Below are 19,699 nucleotides of genomic sequence, written 5' to 3'. Positions count from 1 at the left end.
ACATGACTTTCCTGTTGTGTCACACGAGGAGTTGCACTGTTATTATTGTAAATGTATTGGTCTCACATGAAAGTACAGTGAGGAAGTAAAACAGATTGTCTTTTAAAGTTTTGGATTCCTTAATTTCTTGCTGTGCACAGGATTTTCTGCCCTGTGGTTTTTACTAAGCTGCCCTTGTAAAGCGCTTTGCAACTGAGATTTTTGAAAAGTGCTCTATAAATAAAGTTATTATTATAATGATATCTACCTAAGATGTGTAAAAATGTTTCCTGTTTATCAAGTATTTTCTCGAAGAAGAGTTTAAAACAACAACCATCAGTTTTTTAACTAATTATGACGATGATTATTGTTATTAGGGATTAAAACAACAACAAAAGCAACAATAATCAAATGATATATGAAAATGTGTATCTTTATATACATTTTTCTCAATAAGGAAATTTCTTTCAACAAAATGTTTCTTTAAATGTATGCTTCATGAGTTGTTAACTTAAAGAAATAATGAAAGAGTTTTGCCTCAGAACAAAAATCAAAAACGTGTTAATTTAAACAAGCGATGAACTGTGGTGTTGTTATTCTTTGGAGGTTGCACTTTGCTTGGTAGAATGAAAGTTGCCAGTTTAATATGAACACAAAGCCCAAACTCACACAGTCCTGTAATAAATCCTCTCTTCATGGAGTTTAGAATATCCAGGTTTTATTTACTGTTGACAGAGATTCAGGCTTGAGGCCATTTGTAGATTTGGGATCATTTTGGAGGCTGAGGTTTGAGGCGCCGTTTACGTGATGACGTAGTCTGACGACGCATTGACGCGCCGACGTAAAACGGAAATGAGTAGCAGCAATTCTTTCTAGAAAGTACAGTCAGCCCGTTAGCCGATGCTAGCTAGCTCAATCTTAGTCTGTGTCGGCTGAGCACCGCCCGTCGCTGCACCGACCCACGACCACACATCCTGTAGAAAGTGAAGCTTTCGTCCGAGGGCTGCTTTTCCGACTGAATCTCCGGTGGAGGTCGGGTTTGCCCAAGAAGTCACATTCCGAGCTAACGCCGCTTGTGCTGTGTTGTCGCTGGCATCATGTCCAGGATAGACTACAGTGTGTGGGACCACATCGAGGTGTCGGACGATGAAGATGACACCCACCCGAACATCGACACACCCAGTCTCTTCAGATGGAGACACCAGGTACACCTTTAAGACAAATCGGTTTGTTAAGCACTTTCTTTTGGGTATACGTGGGGCTCGTACATGTCCTGTGTGAGGTGTTAGCTGCTCTACTACCCCCACTGGATGCTCTATAACTTATAATCGAGAAAAGATTGTATTGCAGTAGCTTGGCTTGTTGTAATTGGCCCGATATTTGCAAATAGTGCATCATGGATATTCACCTTAAAAGTCACTGTTGGAGATCCCCGTGTTGTCCCTGTTGTTGTGACTGATCTGATGACATCTGTCCCTCAGGCTCGGGTGGAGCGAATGGAAGAGTACCAGAGCAAACAGGAAGAATTAAACAAGGTAGCCGCGGAGAGCAAACGCAAGCTTGCAGAGGCCCAGAAGAAAGTCCAGGAGCTGAACCTCACAGAAACAGACGATGCCAAAGCAGAGCTGAACAAAGCCCAGGCGGAGGAGAAGAAGCTGAAAAAGGAGGCGCGGGAGTGGGAGAAGAAGAGGGATGAGCACATCCGGGACGAGAAGAAGATGCCATGGAACGTGGACACGCTCAGCAAGGAGGGTTTCAGCAAGGTGAGGTAGAGAATGGTGGTGGTGGGGGGGAGGCTTCCAGTATACTATGGTTTTTCTGGACTCAAAGACAGAAAAGCAAGAGAGGAGTCACACTCCCAGTAGAGTCTGGTGTTAGGTAGCTTCTTGGCACACATACAAAACATAACCTCAAGCCTGTTTTTGACTTGGTACCGTATGAAGCTCTTATGAAGAAGATTATAAAACCACATTCACTAGGTCCAGATTTTTTATTTAGAATCCGCACCAAAATGCACACAGTCATAAATACCAGTCCCCTAAACTCTTTTTAGAAAGATCCATGAGTTCTACTCAAAGATATTATTAATATTGAAAAATGCTGGATCTGCACCAAAATGTAATCGGTTCTTCCCTGATGTGTACAGCATCTTTCACAAAGTTTCGTAGTAATGGCAGAATTATGCAAAATCGACTTAACAGATTTCCAGGTGGAGGGATGGCGCTTGAGAAAATCCATTTAATACTGGTTAGGATTAACAAGGAGATCTGCTGTGTAAACTAACTTACTATTTTATGGTTTACCCTAAAAAAAATAGCTTTTTCTATTCAATTTTGGCCCAGGCTCTGTGCCATCAACATCTGTTTTAACATCACTACATGAGCCTGTCCATTGTATTTCTGCAGCTTCTGTTAGAAGGTGTTTGGGCCCAGTGGGCTTTGGAAGGACTTTTAGTTGCTGAGGAGCTGATTGTGTAGTGAGGCTGGGAGTGATGCTGTGTATTTCTTATGGTACCACTACACGTTTTGTCTTCCATGTGAATGACTTTGAAAATGGTTTGTTGCTGGGGGAATTAACAATAGATCATACATTAAAACACACAAAAGTTGAAGAGTTAAATTAATCTCTGAAAACCATGTTTTTCTTCTCTCAGATTATGTACAGATTGGTTCATTGTTCATGATTATTCTCTCCACAGAGCGTTGTTAATGTCATACCGGACGCGACTGAAGCGACTGAAGAGGAGAAAGAGCAAAAGCATAAAACCTTTGTGGAGAAAAATGAAAAGCAGATCAAACATTTTGGTAAGAATAATTGTTTTTTTTAAATAGGGCCCGAGCACAGACAGTGTGACGGCCCTTTTGCAATTTTTGTTATTAATCAGCCAAATTTTAACGGCTTAAACATTCTTGAAAAGTCACCAAACTGTGCATGCGCGTCAGGCGCAATGAAAATGTTCGTATTCTGGTGTAATTGAAATGGGTGTGGCAAATGGCTCAACTGTGGTTAACGGGTCTTCAAGACATTCGGTACACATGTGTATCATGACCGGACGAAAAAAAAAGTTCTTGCACCAATTTGATTAATGCAACAGGAAGTCGGCCATTTTGGATTTTGTAGCCATTTTGGCTGTTTACAAGTTGTGTATTTTAACGAACTCCTCCTAGAGCTTTCATCAGATCAAATTCGGGGCCTGAAGTCATTTGTTGTCGAACACTGTTAGTTGCGGGGCGTCAATTTCAACGTGTCCCTGTGACACACAAAATTGCTGTAACTTCAGTGTACTTTGTTCAATCTCCCTCAAACCACATGTGTTTGATAACAGCCCCCAACTGAGTACATTCATATGGTTTTATGGAATGGGCGTGGCCAAATAGCAGAACGCATGTGTCATTTCATTACGTACAAAAAACCCTCTTGGTCAAAATTAATTCAGGGTCATAGCGCCACCTACTGATCAGCATGAAAATGCAGTTGTTACTCCACTGTGCATTGTCCTATCAGAAACAAAATACTCTATGATCAGAGTCCTAGCCTTAACAGCTCCATATGTCAAAACTAAGTCAGGGACATGGCGCTACCATCTGATTCGCCATGAAACAGGATGTTTTTTTTTTTACTTCACTACATATTGTCATTACAACTTTATTTTGATTGACATTATATTTACGCCGTGTGGTCTACACTTGATGGTGTGGACCATAATGCGTGATTAGTGGGTGTGGTCCAGCGTCGCTTAACAGACCCAGGAAGTGACGTGTTTATCCTTCCCCCGTTGAACAAAACACACGCAACACAGAGCCGTTTCGCCCGGTCCCAAGATCACAAGTGCTCGGGCCCGCACAGTGCTGCTCACATCCTAGTTAGCCATTGTTATTTTACTGCATTATATGGTATACTGGTATGTGAAAGTAATGGCGCTACCTCATTTCTGTCTTTACTACAGGCATGATGCGACGCTGGGATGACAGCCAGAAGTACCTCTCTGACAACTCTCATCTTGTATGTGAGGAGACTGCTAACTACTTGGTCATCATGTGCATTGACCTTGAAGTTGAGGAGGTAAACATCAAAAGAAATGGCTCACTGTTTTGTGCAGATTCCTTTCACGGTATGTATTTTAGGATGAACAGATTATGCTCCTCTGAAAGTGTTTCCTTTTTTTTTGTAGAAACATGCATTGATGGAGCAAGTGGCTCATCAGACCATCGTCATGCAGTTCATTCTAGAGTTGGCCAAAAGCCTCAAGGTGGATCCCCGCGGGTGCTTCCGTCAATTTTTCGCCAAGATTAAGGTGATTAAATGTGTTTGGATGCTACAGAACGTATTAAATAGCTTGTAGTCCCTTTACAGACCAAAACTTTACAGGAACCATGGAACCAGAGGAACTAAAGTCAGTATATGAACTGTGAAGAGGAAGCTAATTGCTTAAATGATGAATGCAATTTTTACACATGAGTAAATAACAATGAGTCATCTTGTTCTCAGATTTATTGTTGCATGACTGTTTTGAGTTTGGTGTAATGAATGAAAGAAAATGAGACGTGTGGACTGAAGACCCCATCTCCATGTTTATATCTTCCAATTCACTAGTGCTCTTTCTTTCATTCACTTGTGACTCGACCGTCTTCCTTCCTCTCTTTCTCTCCCTCTTCCTCCTGTCCCAGTAGGTTTTGAATCAGAAAGTATAGACACAGGAGCAGTGATGTCTTTACACAGGGAACAATTCCACAGGAGCTACACATATTTCTTCCTCCTAAAGCAAGCTAAATTCACGAGTTCCTCAAAAGGCTCTTGGGTAATTTCCAGTGGAGGACACATGCTACATTTCTATCAACTGATTGTGTGTATCTGTCATTTACAGACCGCAGATCAGCAGTACCAGGATGCTTTTAATGATGAGCTGGAGTCATTTAAGGAGCGAGTTCGCAGTAGGGCAAAGATCCGCATAGAAAAGGCCATGAGGGAGTATGAGGAAGAGGAACGTCAAAAGCGCCTTGGGCCAGGAGGGCTAGATCCTGTTGAAGTGTACGAGTCCCTGCCAGAAGTAAGTTCTTCTGATTCCAAGAATCCTCAGGACTGTCTTCTTTTCATTTTTTCCTGTAAGTTTAAAACGCCTCATGTTTACGTCCTTAATTGCAGGAGATGCAGAAATGTTTTGACTCGAAGGACATCCAGATGTTACAAGATGTTATTAGCAAAATGGACCCAACGGTAGGTTTCTTTGTTTTTTACTGTGACCAGATGGGAAATGTATTTCAGATAAGTAAATGTTTTGTTCCTCTGTTTCACACATTCACTCTTTAAATGTGACAATTATACATATTTTAGGAGGCGAAGGGTATCATGAAGAAGTGCATAGAATCGGGGCTCTGGGTCCCCAACTCCAAGACAGACGATGGGGATGAAAAAGAGGAGGATGCCACCTATGAGGAGGTGAAACAGGAGCAGGAAGAGGCTAAGAAGGAATGATCAATGTTGATGTTATGATTTGTTGCTCTTGCAAATGTTCTTACCGACTGTATTGCAGCTCCGTTATTTGTATGACTAGTTTGCCAACCAAGGATCAATGGAATTTCTTCTCTATATATTAAGATGAGTTTTAAGGGATTAAGTGTTCGGTGAACATCAGTAACTCCTGCTTGGAAAATAAACTGCTGCTTGTGTTTAGGTCTTTTATTTGTTTGGACTTCGCTAAAATTTTTATTCTTACATTTATGTGTCTACACCTGTTGATTTTTCTAACTGCTTCATCAGTTTTAGTTGGAAAACATTCAATATACATTTTCAGGGGCTTGTACTTCAAACAGGATTTGTAGTTTACGAGGGAACTTCAGTTTTAATAGTAGTTTTTTTTTTCTGTGTAATGAAGCTAGTTCACTTCAGACAGGGGTAAATCAATTGGTAACCTAAGCTGTCCCGTCTGATCTTCTCTGGAGCAGATTAAGTCTGAGATCACTAGAAAACCAAAGGCTTCATTCTAAAGGATCCTGAAAGGGACCAAAGAGTTTACAATCAAGGGTAACATTATAAAGAGCAATGCATCGACTCATCGATTTGAATCATCTTACTGATCCAGACTTTATTCGTGTCCACTCTGGTTTTAATACGGCTTCTAACAGGGAGTTTATCACACTGAATTATGATCATGACTATTACAGCTTCATTTTAACTCAGCAAAAATAAAAATGTTTGATTCCTGTCAGTGTTGATGCTTTAAACTGTTATTCTGTTGCTGCTGCTCGAAACCACATAAGAAAAAAGTGTGTTTTGGTGGGAAAACTCCTGTTCAATATTCCAATGATTGTAAAAGAAAATTTGAGTCCAATGACCTCATCACACATTAACTAGTTTTCTTCTCTTCGGTCTGCTTTGGCAGCAGTGTTCATCAGACAATTAAAGGAGAGTAAGAAACTTAATAAAATGAATGTGCTGATAAACAGTTTATCCTTAAACCTCCTTTTACAATCATAATTTATTTCTAACGCATTTATCAGAATTTCCTCTGGTTTGATATAACGTACTTTAATCATGGTGGTGGTAAATGACCCCAGTTCATTACCAGTTTATAGTACATGTTGTCAAGGACTTCCGATGTTAGGCCCATTGAAGCTAAATAACCAAACATTATTCTGAGTGTGTTGAACTTGCTTTGTTGTACAGGTCCTGTGCTGTGCATAACTTTTTTTTTGTCTTTTCCAAATTCAATTTTTGTTTGCTTGACTTTCAGGGTCTTGAGATGGCAATTTCCCCCAATGTCACATTTTCTACTAACTTGCTTTACTAAAGGTTATATTATGTCCAGCTACTCCAGATGTTGTGATTTTGTGGCTGATGTCTGACCTGTGAGAATCACAAGAAAACCATCCATCTGCAAGACTTTTTTAGTAATGCGTGAAAGTAAGTGTGCCTGGGGTTTCTAATGGAAGCCTTTGGTATTAATAAATGTATTATTAAATACATTTACACATCGTGATGAGTGATACAGAAGGTAAACAGATGCTTATGACATGATGTTGTACATTTTATGACAAAAATCAATAATAAGTACAAAAAGCAATTACGCCAGAGGATAACTATTCAAGCCGGGTCATTCTCTAGTTTTAGATGGTCAGGCCATCATATGACACCTTAGTGGGTACTTATAGAGTTTGGGCCATTATTCATTGATGAACGACAGAACAAACAAAAACCCATTGAAGGTGTCTAAGGATGTCCTTATTGAGGTTGGGATTGAGCTTCTTAATAAAAGCGAAATTACAGGGGCATTAGAAAAGGAAATGTATTAAATCGAGTAAAAACCAACCAACAGCAAAATAATGAATACCACGAATAGGAACATCCAAAGAGAAAATACACCCACATTCACCCTAAATATAAACAACAATGAAGTTTGTATTAAAAGTTTGAACCCTAAATTCTGGCAAAGGCTGGAGATTAAATGATTATATTATTATTATTATTACTTTTAATGAAATTTAAAGCCTCGGGACATCACATGGAAACAGGCAGCAGCAGACTCTTAGGAAATTAAGCAGCAAAGATCCAGGTATTCTTTGTTGTTGTAAATTCGTTCAGTAGTGAGGCATGAAGTGGAAGTCAACCTGAGAAGCTAAACTTGAACGAGGGAGGGGGCAGAGAGACAGCTCACCTTCAAAGTAAAAGTTCAGGAGGCTGGAGGTTTGATTTGATTAATGAGTAATGAGTGACCCTTACTCCTTGTTCTAGTTGATGGGAACAATATGTCATTTATTTGATCACCGAACATAAACTAGAAGGTTTTGCATGAATTTATTGAATTATATTAAATTAAATGTGTCCCTCACTGAGATTCTTGTAAGGCGTCAGAAGCTAAGGTTGGAAACTACTGGGTTAGTCTCTAACAATAGGGTTTTAAAGCATTTTAAATGATCCAGTATCTAAAATCCAAAAATATAAAAGTAACCTTTAAGTAGGTCTGTCAAATATATGTAGTAAAAGTAGAAAATACAAAAGGATCATAGAATGACACAGACACGCACACGTAATAATTTGTCCATCTTGTTCACGTGCTTAGTTTCTCATTTGAATGAGCAGGCAGTGTGGCCTAGGGAGAACGACCACTCTACAGTGGTCGTTCACTCTACCACTCTACAGTGGTCGTTCACTCTACCACTCTAAAGTGGTCATTCTCCAACCAAAAGGTTGCTGGTTCAATCCCCACTCCTCTCCATCTACATGTTGAAGTGTCTTCGGCAAGATACTGAAACCCTAAAATTGGCAGGACTTCCACCACCTATTCAATGCACAATATCGCACACTATGTAAATTTGTAAACAAAAAATAAATAAATACAAAATATACAACAACAAAAAAATTAAATTAAATTAAAAATAAATAAAATATAATTAAATTAAATTAAATTAATTAAGTGCGCAGTCCATTTCTGCGCAGGAGGTAAGTCATTTTTTAAATGTTTATACACTTTCTAATTTTCTGCAAATTTTGGTAAGAATTTGAGCATGTTAAAGCCCTCAAAAAGCCAATTCATTTGCCTAAAAATGTATATTATATATTATTAAATATTATATTCAACAAGAACATGTTTCAATGGCATTTAAAAGAAAAGGAAATTAGAAATCAAATCAATGACGGAAAACGAAACAACCACCCTTTTTTACTCCCTGACGTTTATTTTGAAAGCACGTTCCGGTAGTACGTGCCTGAGCGCGCTGTGCTCGGCTCGTCTGGCAGGAGGAGGGAGTGGTCTGCTCGGTTTGGGGAAGCGCCAGAAGTCGGTAGTTTAGTTCCGTCGAAACCAGGAAAACCCCGAGTCAGTGAACGACCCCGTGGGGCTGAAACCCCCCAACGATGGGACTATGAGGCCCGGCTGACTGTTCTTCATCCACACAGGACTCCAGGTGACTACAGACGTGCTTGTCACAGACGTGGCTTCGGATATGATGTCGGATACATGCGTAGAATCCAAGTTCCTGAGCCGCTCGGTGACGCAGTCAGTGTGTGTTGTATCTATATTAATATATGTGTATTTGACGAGTGGGCTCCGCTTGCTGTAATGTGATATGCCATGTAAACAATAAGTTGGACGAGGGGATATCCCCGGAAGGCCTTTTAACAAGTTGATCCTATTACCTGGTGTCGCATTATAAATAATGTTAATTGTATTTATAAACGTGCTTTTTAAATTGTCTCTATACTTAATCATTCAAAACTAATAATAATTATGATGGTGTAAAATGAGAAATGTCGAATGTGCGGTTTCAGAAAAAAGCGAAGTGTCGCTTTAAAATTGCGTTTGTGTTTACGCACGTGATTCCAGCCAGTGCAACAGCTGACTGATAAAATAGTCATAAACTGTTATTTACACATTGTTCGTGCGTGTGTGTGTGTGTGTGTTAGTGGCTCATCCCAACCATGTATAGGATGTGGTGGTCCAGGCGGTCCAGGTCAGGCCCGTTTCCAGGCCAGGCTGAGCCTCCTCAGGGTAAAGGCATTCATCTTTTCCTCCTCTGGACCCCAGAAGGCGAGAGGTATTTGTCCCACACGAGTGGGGAGGTCACGGCGGAGGAGCTGTGCATCGCAGCTGCTGAGGCTGTAGGTGAGGGGGAGGACAACCTTGACGGAGCACACCCACACGGATCAGAATGAAAATGCTGTTTCTTTTCATGTGGTCATCTATCTGTGTTCACTCTGTGTTTTTTGTTCCTCAGGGATAACACCTCTGTGCCATGTGTTGTTCGCTCTGTACAATCCACTCTTGAGCTGCTGGTACAGTCCTAACCACATCTTCAGTCCAGAGGAGGACTCCAGCCTGATACTTCACTACAGTATGAGGTTGGCTCCATGTTTGTGTGACACTGGATTAGCAGGGCAGATGTAACGCACCAAGCTTACTCACAAAACCTGTCTTGGTTCCTTGTACTCAGGTTTTACTTTCACAATTGGCACGGACTAAATGAGGAGGTGCCAGTTGTGTGCCGCCATCGGCTCCGATCTGGGACGGACCACAGGGGTTCCCCTCTGCTTGACATCACATCCCTGGAGTATTTATTCTCTCAGGTTTGTTCTATAGTTTACTACACATTAGTTCAAAGCACATACTGTACATGTGGTGATGAAGAGTGTGACACTAACCTCTTTTTCTCCTTGGTCTCCGAAAGGCTAAATATGAGTTTGTGAATGAAGTGGTGCAGATGGAAGACATTGAGACGGAGGAGGAGCTAAGTCGCTTCAAAAATGAGAGCTTGGGGATGGCCGTGCTTCACCTCTCGCACCAGGCGATGCAAACAGACTGCACGTTACAGGAAGTCGCAGAGAAAGTCTGGTAAATATTTGCGGGGATCAAGTCATGTGCTGTAGTTAAGCCAAAGCTGTGTGACAGTAACAAAGACTAAAGGCATTTCAATGACTACATTTTCAATTGTCCCGAACGTGTGACAATCCACGTTCTCCTTTGGATCACAAAACCGTTTTCTAAACTCATTTAATCACTGGACACAGGTGACCTTAATTTATCTCTTTATTTCTCCAGCTTCCTGCGCTGCATCCCGAAGTCTTTCTCCAAACACATCTCCAGAGACAACTTTCTGACACGAATCAGGATCAATCGGGTGTTTGCGGAGTTTGTGCGGACTTTCCAGCAACACACTGTGGACAAGGGGCGGCTGGGCGCCCAGGAGATCATGTACAAGTACATCTCTACTCTCGAACACCTTGTGCCGCGGTTTGGCTCGGAGACCTTCCCCGTGTCCCACCTGGAGCTGAGGGAGGACGGGTACGGAGGCAGCTCTTACGGCGACAACGCCCATGTGCAGGGCGATTCAAAAGAAAACTTCACCGCTCTCGTCACCCATGAAATAGAGGTGTCTGGCACAAAGGGGATTCAGTGGAGGAAGGTGTCAGCTCAGAAGGTTTGTCAACACATCATTTAAAGCCTCTAAAGGGTTTATTTTGTGAGATGTTGTGTGGACTTAATAATCATTCAGTCTCTTATCCGTAGGCACAGGTGAATGGTTACTTCCGGAGCGATTACATAAAGAAATCCAAGGACCAGTCGAGCCAGACAAATGCAACAGCTCCCAACACACTGAGCCCCTTCTGCGATTTCCCTGATATAACTCACATCGCCCTCAGCGAAGCTAATGTGTGCATTAGCACTCAGGACAACCGCTGCTTGGTGAGAGCACTGGTTTACTCCTTTATGTAAAAGCAAAAGCCTTGATGCATTCATATAATTGATAAATTTGCTTGTCATGCATTAGTCTAATTGATCTACTGTATATTTATTATTCTGCTGATCTGATTGTTCAGTCTTTAGAGTGTCTGAGTGTATTGTGCAATAAGCACGGATGCGTTGATTCTCATGTGTTGTGCTCTGGCTTCTGGTGCACTTAGGGCATGGTATTGTGTTTTGAATGTGTCTGTAGGTGGGAGCGCTGATTGTAAGCTAGTGGTGTTTTTCTGTATGTGTATGTAGGTGGTTCAGATGAACTCCAGCCAGGAGGCGCGTTCCTTCATCTCGCTCCTGGATGGATACTACCGGCTGACTGCAGACGCCCACCACTATCTTTGTCATGAAGTGGCTCCCCCAAGGGTAGTGCTGAGTGAAGCAAATGGACTGCATGGGCCGATGCAGTGAGTTTTTTCCCTCTTGCACATGCATACACAGACACAAACGGGCTATAAAGAGACACATTGGTTTAGATCACGAGCTCTGTTGTGTTTCCAGTGATGATTTTGTGCTGCTGAAGCTGAAGAAAGAGGCAGCAGAGGAGGGAGCTTTCCTCGTACGTTGGAGCGCTCTCGACTATCGCCGCATCATCCTGGCCGTGCTAAACCAAAATAAAGTAAGTCAACACCCACTCTCCTCCCTGGGAATTGTTGCAGTGCAGCGATGAAGGTTTTCAGTCCCTGTGTGTGTGTCCCTGTGTTCGTGCGCGGCTCACAGAACGGATCGACACCGAGCCACAAGCAGTTTCGGATCCAGCACAAGGAGTCGATGTTCTGTCTGGAGGGCTGGGACCAGGAGTTCTCCAGTGTGAAGGAGCTCACCGACAGCCTCAAGTCCTTCATGCTCAAGTCTGGACCAGACAGCTTCACTGTGAAAAAATGCTGTTTGCCAAGACAAGCAGGTTTGTGGACGTATTTTGCTACTTGCGAACATCCTCCAGTGTATTTTGAGGATTTTATTGTGACTCAGGCTCCCTCCATATTAGTACGCTTTCTTTTTTAAATAATAATAATACATTCCATTTATATCGTGCTTTTCAAAGTTCTCAACGACGATTTACATATTGGGGGATAAAATAGTGAAACCATCAATATACTCTTGAATACAATGAAAAAGCAACAAAAAAAGGTCTGGTATACTAAGAAAAATATAAAATGAAAACGGGGGGGGGGGGGTGGTTAAGCTGGGGAAGGCAAGTCTGAAGAGGTGGGTTTTGAGGTTCTTTTTGAAAGATGGCGGTGTAGGGCTGTCATGCTAGGTGGCATTTTAAGTTTAAAATGACCTCTGTCCACTTAAGCCTTTTGGCTTTGTTAACGACCGTTAACGTCGCTGGGCATGTGCATGCATCGTAAACAGGAAGCAGTTTTTTCCACAGCAGTTGTTTGCTGACTCACAAAAAATACTAAGAACAAGAAACAACAAGGGTGAAAGGTAAGACGAGGGATTTGATTTCTAGACAGACGAAAGGATAAGCGATCACATTTTGGCTGGTAGTGGAGTCCTGACTGATAAGAACCAAGTAGCAAGAGAGTGCGGGTGTCTGATTCATCATTTCCAAAAAATGATGTCTTCGTTCTTGCTGATCTGTATTAGCACGCAACCACAGATACATTCACCCTGAAGCACATTCGGTGGCCTTTCCAAACTTCCCCATTTTTTGCCTCTTGAAAAATGCAGAGGGCGTGTGCATGGCAGGCGCTAGCACAGCAGCAGTAATGAGTAGATGTAGCCTCTGTGGCTGTGTTGTAGGATATTTATGATCTTGGATACATTTTGTCTCTGTGTGATGTAGAACTGTCCAACCTTCTGGTGATGAGGAGAGGTGTCGACCGGCTGAACACTGAGGCCTTGTCCCGGATCAAGACCCAGCTTCGCTTCAACCCAATCAAGGACAGACAGATTGTACAGGTGATGACGGCCACTTGTCACCTCACTGTGATCATCTGTTTCACCTGACCAGCTTAGTTACTGACAAGATGGCTGTTGCGTGTGTGTATACAGGAACAGCATCTGGGCTGTGGGACCCGAACTAATATCTACTCAGGCCATCTTCTTGGGCTGGGACGAGCTGAAGATGACGACGAGTTCAATAACAATGACAATGACCGCAAAGGGATCAAAGTGGTTCTCAAGATTCTGGACCAAAGCCATAAAGATGTTGCACTAGTAAGCCACTAGCCTCTCAGAGGACTAACGGATATAGTTTATCAAATCCAAACAAATGTTAACTAGAAATGCACTCAGTAGATTGGGTACATTTTTGGCATAATCATAACTAATAGACAGGTAGCGTGACCTCCTTGGTGCAGGTATGCTCATGTCTTTGATGCTCGCTCTTTTCGTAAATCTCTCCTTTTTCTTTCTTAGGCCTTTTTCGAAACCGCCAGTCTCATGAGCCAGGTATCCCACAGTCACCTGGTGTTCGTGCATGGCGTGTCTGTCAAAGGATCTGAAAGTAAGCGACATTACACCTCAGTGAACTCACTTCTGCTTTTAGACGGTTGTAGTCATATTTGTAATTCCAGCGCCAAGTGAACCATGAATTGAATGCAAACCCACATTCAGCCTGTAGTGCTTTAAAGAGGATGCTACTTACATTTTGCTGGTGGCTCTGAGCCGACACTTGACCTCTCATACGTGTGTTCCTGTCTTTGCAGACATCATGGTGGAAGAATTTGTAGAGTTTGGGCCCTTGGATGTTTTCCTTCGCAAAGAAAAGGCAGCAGTGACCCCGCAGTGGAAATTCATTGTTGCCAAACAACTTGCAAGTGCTCTCAGCTATCTTGTGAGTTCAAACAATCCTTTTTTTGTACAGATTTGAATTCAGTACAACTCACTGGAAGGAACACCCAGCTTAGTCATCATTAGAGGGAAGAAACGTGCTGACATACAAAAAGAAGAATCAGAATTAAATATCACTCAGGAAAACCTTGAAAGATAATTGCAGCACAGCAGTACATTCTTCCCAAAGACCAAAAGTGTTTGTTCTAAACATATTTTGATGACACTTTGATCACACCAGCGCAACTTTCACTATTGCAGGAGACCAAAGGGCTGGTTCATGGAAACGTCTGTGCCAAGAACATTCTGGTGGCACGGAAAGGTCTGGAGCCGGGTACTACACCTTTCATCAAGCTGAGTGATCCCGGAATCGCTCTGAGCGTCCTCTCACGGAATGGTCGGTACCAGCAACTTACTTTACCCAAAGTAACTTCACTTCAGAGAAAAGTTTATTTCTGCACTGCTCTTCCTTGTTCCAATCAGGTTCAGGAAACAGGAACTTTCAACCGGGCCATTTCATGTGAACTGTTTCCTGTTGTCTTGTGTTGGTGTTACCACTACACAGAAAACCAAAAGTGTAGATTCTTTAGTAACATTTATGGTATAATTTTTTTGTGTTTTTAAGTCATTTAGGTCATTAGAAAAAAAAAATTAGAAACAATTGCTGTTTTGTAAAAATAAATTCAGTTTTCACTAACTAAATTCTGCACTTTCTGGAGTTTGAACTCACCGTTACACTGTACTCTACAGGTTAACTCTGTTTTTGTTGTTGCCACTCTGCTTTGTAGAGCGTCTTGAGCGCATCCCGTGGATTGCCCCCGAGTGTATCGACAGTCCTGCCCCCATTGGCCTTGCTGCGGACCAGTGGAGCTTTGGTGTCACTCTGCTCGAAATCTGCAACAACGGCGATCTTCCCATGAGTGGATATGCATTGGCCCATGTAAACCCATATTGTAGCATTGAAGGTCCAGTGTGTAGAAATCAGTCGGCAGAAATTTTATATAATTGTGCTATTATTAGTAAATAATCGCCTTAAACTAAGAATTGTTTTGTTTCATTACCTTAGAATGAGACCTTTATATCTGCCATGTTGCCGGCCATGTTTCTTTAGTAGCCCCTGAATGGACATAACCAAACACTGGCTCTTGAGGGGGTCTTTTGTGTTTTATTTTTACTTGGCAGGGAAGGGGAGGGGGAGGGAAGGGGTACCGGAGGGTTTTAATCTACACCGTCACCACTAGATGCCACTAAATCCTACACATTGAACCTTTAACCTCTTTTTATCGTGAGCCACCCATTTTGTTCCTCTGACACCGTAATTGTAACATCAGAACTTTTTGCCCTCAACAGAAAGAGCGCTTCTATCAGCAAAAGGGCCGCTTTGCTGAACCGTCCTCCCCGGAACTTGCCACCTTCATCAGCATGTGTTTGACCTACGAGCCTGTGGAGAGGCCCTCATTCCGCGGTGTGCTCAGAGAGCTCACAGAAATCATGCCGAAAAGTAGGTTTTTACTCTTTTGATTGTAGTCTTTCAGCCTGTCTCAGTATATGTGATGAACATGTGGGTTTTTTTCTGGACACAGATCTGGATATATCTACATGTGAAACTCTCCCTGACATGGACCCCAGCATTTTCCATAAACGCTACCTGAAAGAGATTCGGGAATTAGGGAAGGTGAGTCCTCGTACCGCATCATGAGTGGTTCTCTTTTATCCTGTATGTTGAAAATAATCCATGGCTCATTGTTCTGTCTCCAGGGTCACTTTGGAAAGGTCATTCTGTACCGGTACGACCCAGCCAATGATGGGACTGGGGAGTGTGTGGCGGTGAAGTCCTTGAAACAAGAGAATGGGCATGTGCCTGATGGCTGGATAAAGGAGATAGAGATTCTGAAGTCTCTCGATCACAGCAACATTGTCAAGTACAAGGGCTGTTGTACTGAACTGGGTGAGTCCTCAGCTGTCTGCTCCAGCTGCGTTGATTTAAATATACATCAACGTGCAGTGTCTGCATGTGCAAAGGAGTGCTTGTTCAGAAGCTCCCTTTTCACTTCGATCATTTAGGCAATTGATTTTGCTCCCTGCTGTTCCTCTGTAAATAATGAAAATCTTGTTGAAGTAAAACGCTGTTTCCATTATATGTCAATATTTTGCACTTTCAACACACAGCGTGTTGAGCCTCACAGCTCCTTCACAACCTGGATATGCAGCAGGTCATCCTAGCCTTTGAAATGTAATAGGAACAGTAGGATAAAAGCACTGTTGCTTTGTCTATTGACAGGAGGACAAGTGGTGCAGCTAATAATGGAGTACCTTCCTCAGGGCTGTCTGCGAGACTACCTTTCCACACGCAAACTGGGTGTGCCACAATGCCTTATGTTTGCTCAGCAGATCTGTCAGGTGAGTTTAGATACTTGAGTAGTTTGAGCGTATCGTCACCTCTTGAACTCTGTATGTTGTTGTGTGCAAACTGCACAAAGTGTCGTGTTGATGTCTCCTTCAAAAGAAGAAGCTGGGTATTTCTTAATCACTTTTTATACAGCTAGAATTTCCATACACTACCTACCAGACAGCTGCCTAAGAGATCATCCATCATATTATGTTTTAATTTCATTCTGTAGCGCTTACGGTCTTTCTTTCATCTTGTTTGAGTTATTTAATAGCAATAGAATTATGTTACACTCAGAATCCGGGAATATACCAACCAGGACATAGTCATTCAATATGCTGTTAATCACATACTTCCAGTTTACATCTTTTTTTGTAAGTTAATCGAGACATTGTATAATTATAATTTTTTTGATTGTCTTTATATTTCTTGGTACGTACATTTTTGGTTTTAAATCCACATTTTACCCTTCTTAGTAATTTGTCTCTCTGTTTTAAAGGGAATGGAGTACTTGCACAAAATGCGATACATCCATCGAGACCTGGCTGCCCGTAATGTTTTGGTGGAAAATGACAGTTTGGTGAAGATTGGAGACTTTGGTCTCACAAAATACATCCCTGAAGGCGAAATATACTATCGTGTCCGGGAGGATGGGGACAGTCCAGTGTTCTGGTGAGTTCATGCAGCGTTTAAACTTAAACTGTAAATAAAGATGGGTGACGCGTCTCCACTTCCTCTCACTACATAGATATCCCAGATACAGATGTTGCAATCGTGTGCTGGTGAAATTATTTGCAGCCAGAGTCTTAGCTACATTTAGTTACTTAGTGAAGTGGAATCACAGTATTCAAGTCAGTCTCATCCGTCATTTGTTACGTATTACCCCTTCGTTATAGCATCAAATAACTAATTAAAAACTCAATTGTCAGAAAAAGTATATTTGAACCTCAGTGTGAAAAGAACTAGCAAAGAATGACTTGTTGTGTGTGTTTTTTTGTGAGCATATTTAGATCTTTTACTTTTGCCCATATCCCACCCACTAACTTGGAGCCTGTGGGTTTTATGATTTTTACTGTAGCCGGCCACCAGGGGGCGATCAAGAAGTTTTGGCTTTACTTCTGGGAGTTGTCATGTCGTCCATCTTTATATCCAGTGTGTGCTTTACTCACAGAATGTATTTTGTTCAGTTGTTTTCAGTGTGCTCAGTGTTTTGTTCTTTGCCTCGGACCACTTCACTGTATTCTGTCTCTGTATAGGTATGCCATCGAGTGCCTGAAGGAGAGTAAATTTTCCTTTTCGTCCGACATTTGGTCCTTTGGTGTAACACTGTATGAGATCTTTACCGACTGTGACTCCAATCAAAGCCCTCCAAGAGTACGTCATCTCTGCCCTATTAATTAAAACAAACCAAAAAAGGTATATATTTTCATGTGTGACTTACCCTGTATTAAGTCAATTCTTGCTTGGTATTTATTTTTTAGAAGTTTTACAAAATGATGGCGGAACCACAAGGACAGATGACTGTGATGGTCCTCATAAAACTGTTGGAGAGAAACCTGCGATTGCCTTGTCCCAGAAAGTGTCCACATGAGGTAACATTACATGTTCATGAATAAAGTTGACATGTGGCATGATGAGGAGCCGGATACTCTCATATTTCCTTTTCTTACCTACAGGTGAAAATATTGATGGAGCAGTGTTGGGATGCAAATCCCGCACAGCGGCCGACATTCACATCCCTCATTGAAAGTTTGAAGGCTAATGGCCGAAACATTGACTCTTCCCTGGCTCAGACTTGCTGATGAATTAGCTGAAGATCTATTTGTCAACGTGTCATCACTTTGCAGCTATGGCAACCACCTATTACTTGGTAGCCAGTAATGTGTTTCCTGCTGTGCATTGCCGGCTGCCTCCATTTACATTGATGTATTTTTGGTACAACCACTGCTGTCCTCATATATGTGATATTAACACAGTTATACATTCAACTGTTTATTTTCTGGCTGATTTCAAGGGGAAACATGCTAGCACGAGCAGGCAGACACCCAGTATCAGCTGTCATCTTGCAAAATACCACGGAAACTGTTCAGAATAGGACGTCTGTCACTATATTTGTAATTTTTTTAATGTTTTTTGTGTGTGTTAACTTTGCATATAATTTTGTATAAATAAAAACAAATGCAAATACTAATAAAAAGTTTTTCATATGCTATTTTTTTAATGACTGAAGTAGACTGAGGCGTTTGTCAAAGGGGTGTAAGGATTTATGACATGATCTGTTCCAGGATGTCGAAAGTGCAACAAAGCACAGCTACGTCTCTTGCATTAGAACTCATGCCTCACTAGTTTATAGGGATCTGAAAGTGCTACAACTAGACTGGCACTCAGTAGAGCGCCCTACATAATTCTACATGTGACTGTCTAGTTCTTATAATAGAGATGTGCTCTGATATCACAATTAAATAATTTGTCAAAAAAACATTGTCCTAAACAGAGGAAAATGGAGATCTAAGCATTATGCCCTGAAAGCAAAAATGTTGAAAAATGCCCTGTGTCGCAATGCTAAAGCAAAGTGAAAGTTCAGTGGAAATTGGTTCAGTAGTCTTTCTGTAATCCTGCAAAAAATTTAAAAAGCAGATGTGAAAGGATAACCTCCTTGGATGAGGTAATAATACATTTAACAAGCAGATCACTAACCCAGGAAATGGTTTATTTTTACCATTTAGGTGACACTTAGTCACATGGCACGACTGTAGGCCGGAAATAATATGTGAAAACATGATGTGCCAAGATCGAAATTCACTTTATTTTCATCAAACTACACACAAGGCAAGTGCACAGAAGAACAAAATTACATTGAATCCAGCTCACGCATGTGTAGAATGCTAGGTATAAAAGATATTGAATTTAAAACAAAGTTGTAATAACAAGTAAAAGAATGAATAGATAAATATGATACAAGTGGATATAAGGACAAAGCACGCAACTGAATGAAATTACACAAATAGATAAACAAGATGTAGACAGACATGCGAATTATTGCACATACTAAATGAAACTGTATGCACTGACAATAGATACATATAATAAAAATGGTATATTGTAATGTAGCTTGAAAAAACAGCTCAGTTGTGGGAAATGCTGTATCTGCACTGCAATTCTTACTGCAAGAGTGTGGAAAAATAACAACCTTGCTGTAATTTGAATTTATCCCAGACCGGTATAGAACCAGTAAACACACATTCACGTGTCAGGTAGCAGGCGGGGAGCAGCCGCTATTTGCATTCACCAGGTGCATAGATCAGTGTTCTTCATGCAAA

At 41.5% G+C, this 19,699-nt stretch overlaps 2 protein-coding genes across 2 annotated transcripts; both read left to right on the top strand.

The window, feature by feature from the left end:
- Window positions 1–809: 809 nt before the first annotated feature.
- On the top strand, window positions 810–6,184 carry LOC128458488 (hsp90 co-chaperone Cdc37). The gene is made up of 8 exons (XM_053443331.1): window positions 810–1,184; window positions 1,461–1,742; window positions 2,678–2,783; window positions 3,926–4,041; window positions 4,151–4,273; window positions 4,844–5,026; window positions 5,122–5,193; window positions 5,311–6,184. The coding sequence occupies exons 1-8, from the start codon at window positions 1,077–1,079 to the stop codon at window positions 5,449–5,451; spliced, it is 1,131 nt and encodes a 376-aa protein (XP_053299306.1). The 5' UTR covers window positions 810–1,076; the 3' UTR covers window positions 5,452–6,184.
- A 2,504-nt stretch (window positions 6,185–8,688) lies between these two features.
- Window positions 8,689–18,586, top strand: tyk2 (tyrosine kinase 2). The gene is made up of 24 exons (XM_053443330.1): window positions 8,689–8,879; window positions 9,379–9,577; window positions 9,690–9,813; window positions 9,906–10,038; window positions 10,140–10,303; window positions 10,511–10,889; window positions 10,979–11,155; window positions 11,456–11,613; window positions 11,708–11,825; window positions 11,927–12,110; window positions 13,002–13,117; window positions 13,211–13,375; window positions 13,577–13,664; window positions 13,867–13,994; window positions 14,252–14,387; window positions 14,779–14,930; window positions 15,341–15,491; window positions 15,574–15,665; window positions 15,749–15,938; window positions 16,272–16,390; window positions 16,879–17,051; window positions 17,636–17,753; window positions 17,861–17,971; window positions 18,056–18,586. Exons 2-24 carry the CDS (start codon window positions 9,394–9,396, stop codon window positions 18,179–18,181), a joined length of 3,486 nt encoding a protein of 1,161 aa, XP_053299305.1. The 5' UTR covers window positions 8,689–8,879; window positions 9,379–9,393; the 3' UTR covers window positions 18,182–18,586.
- Window positions 18,587–19,699: the final 1,113 nt, after the last annotated feature.

Source organism: Pleuronectes platessa, chromosome 16 (assembly GCF_947347685.1).
Source record: "Pleuronectes platessa chromosome 16, fPlePla1.1, whole genome shotgun sequence".
In the NCBI taxonomy this organism is placed as follows: domain Eukaryota; kingdom Metazoa; phylum Chordata; class Actinopteri; order Pleuronectiformes; family Pleuronectidae; genus Pleuronectes; species Pleuronectes platessa.
The sequence above is the reverse complement of the archived record's forward strand: the minus strand, read 5'-3'. Positions and strand labels throughout refer to the sequence as shown.

Excerpts from the sequence above, each read along its gene's own strand:
- tyk2 (XM_053443330.1), top strand. The coding sequence starts at position 9,394 with ATGTATAGGATGTGGTGGTCCAGGCGGTCCAGGTCAGGCCCGTTTCCA. Across the intron at positions 9,578-9,689 it reads CGCAGCTGCTGAGGCTGTAG|GGATAACACCTCTGTGCCAT; the intron begins GTGAGGGGGAGG and ends TTTGTTCCTCAG. Across the intron at positions 15,939-16,271 it reads GGGCTGTTGTACTGAACTGG|GAGGACAAGTGGTGCAGCTA; the intron begins GTGAGTCCTCAG and ends GTCTATTGACAG.
- LOC128458488 (XM_053443331.1), top strand. The coding sequence starts at position 1,077 with ATGTCCAGGATAGACTACAGTGTGTGGGACCACATCGAGGTGTCGGAC. Across the intron at positions 4,274-4,843 it reads AATTTTTCGCCAAGATTAAG|ACCGCAGATCAGCAGTACCA; the intron begins GTGATTAAATGT and ends TGTCATTTACAG. Across the intron at positions 5,027-5,121 it reads TGTACGAGTCCCTGCCAGAA|GAGATGCAGAAATGTTTTGA; the intron begins GTAAGTTCTTCT and ends CCTTAATTGCAG.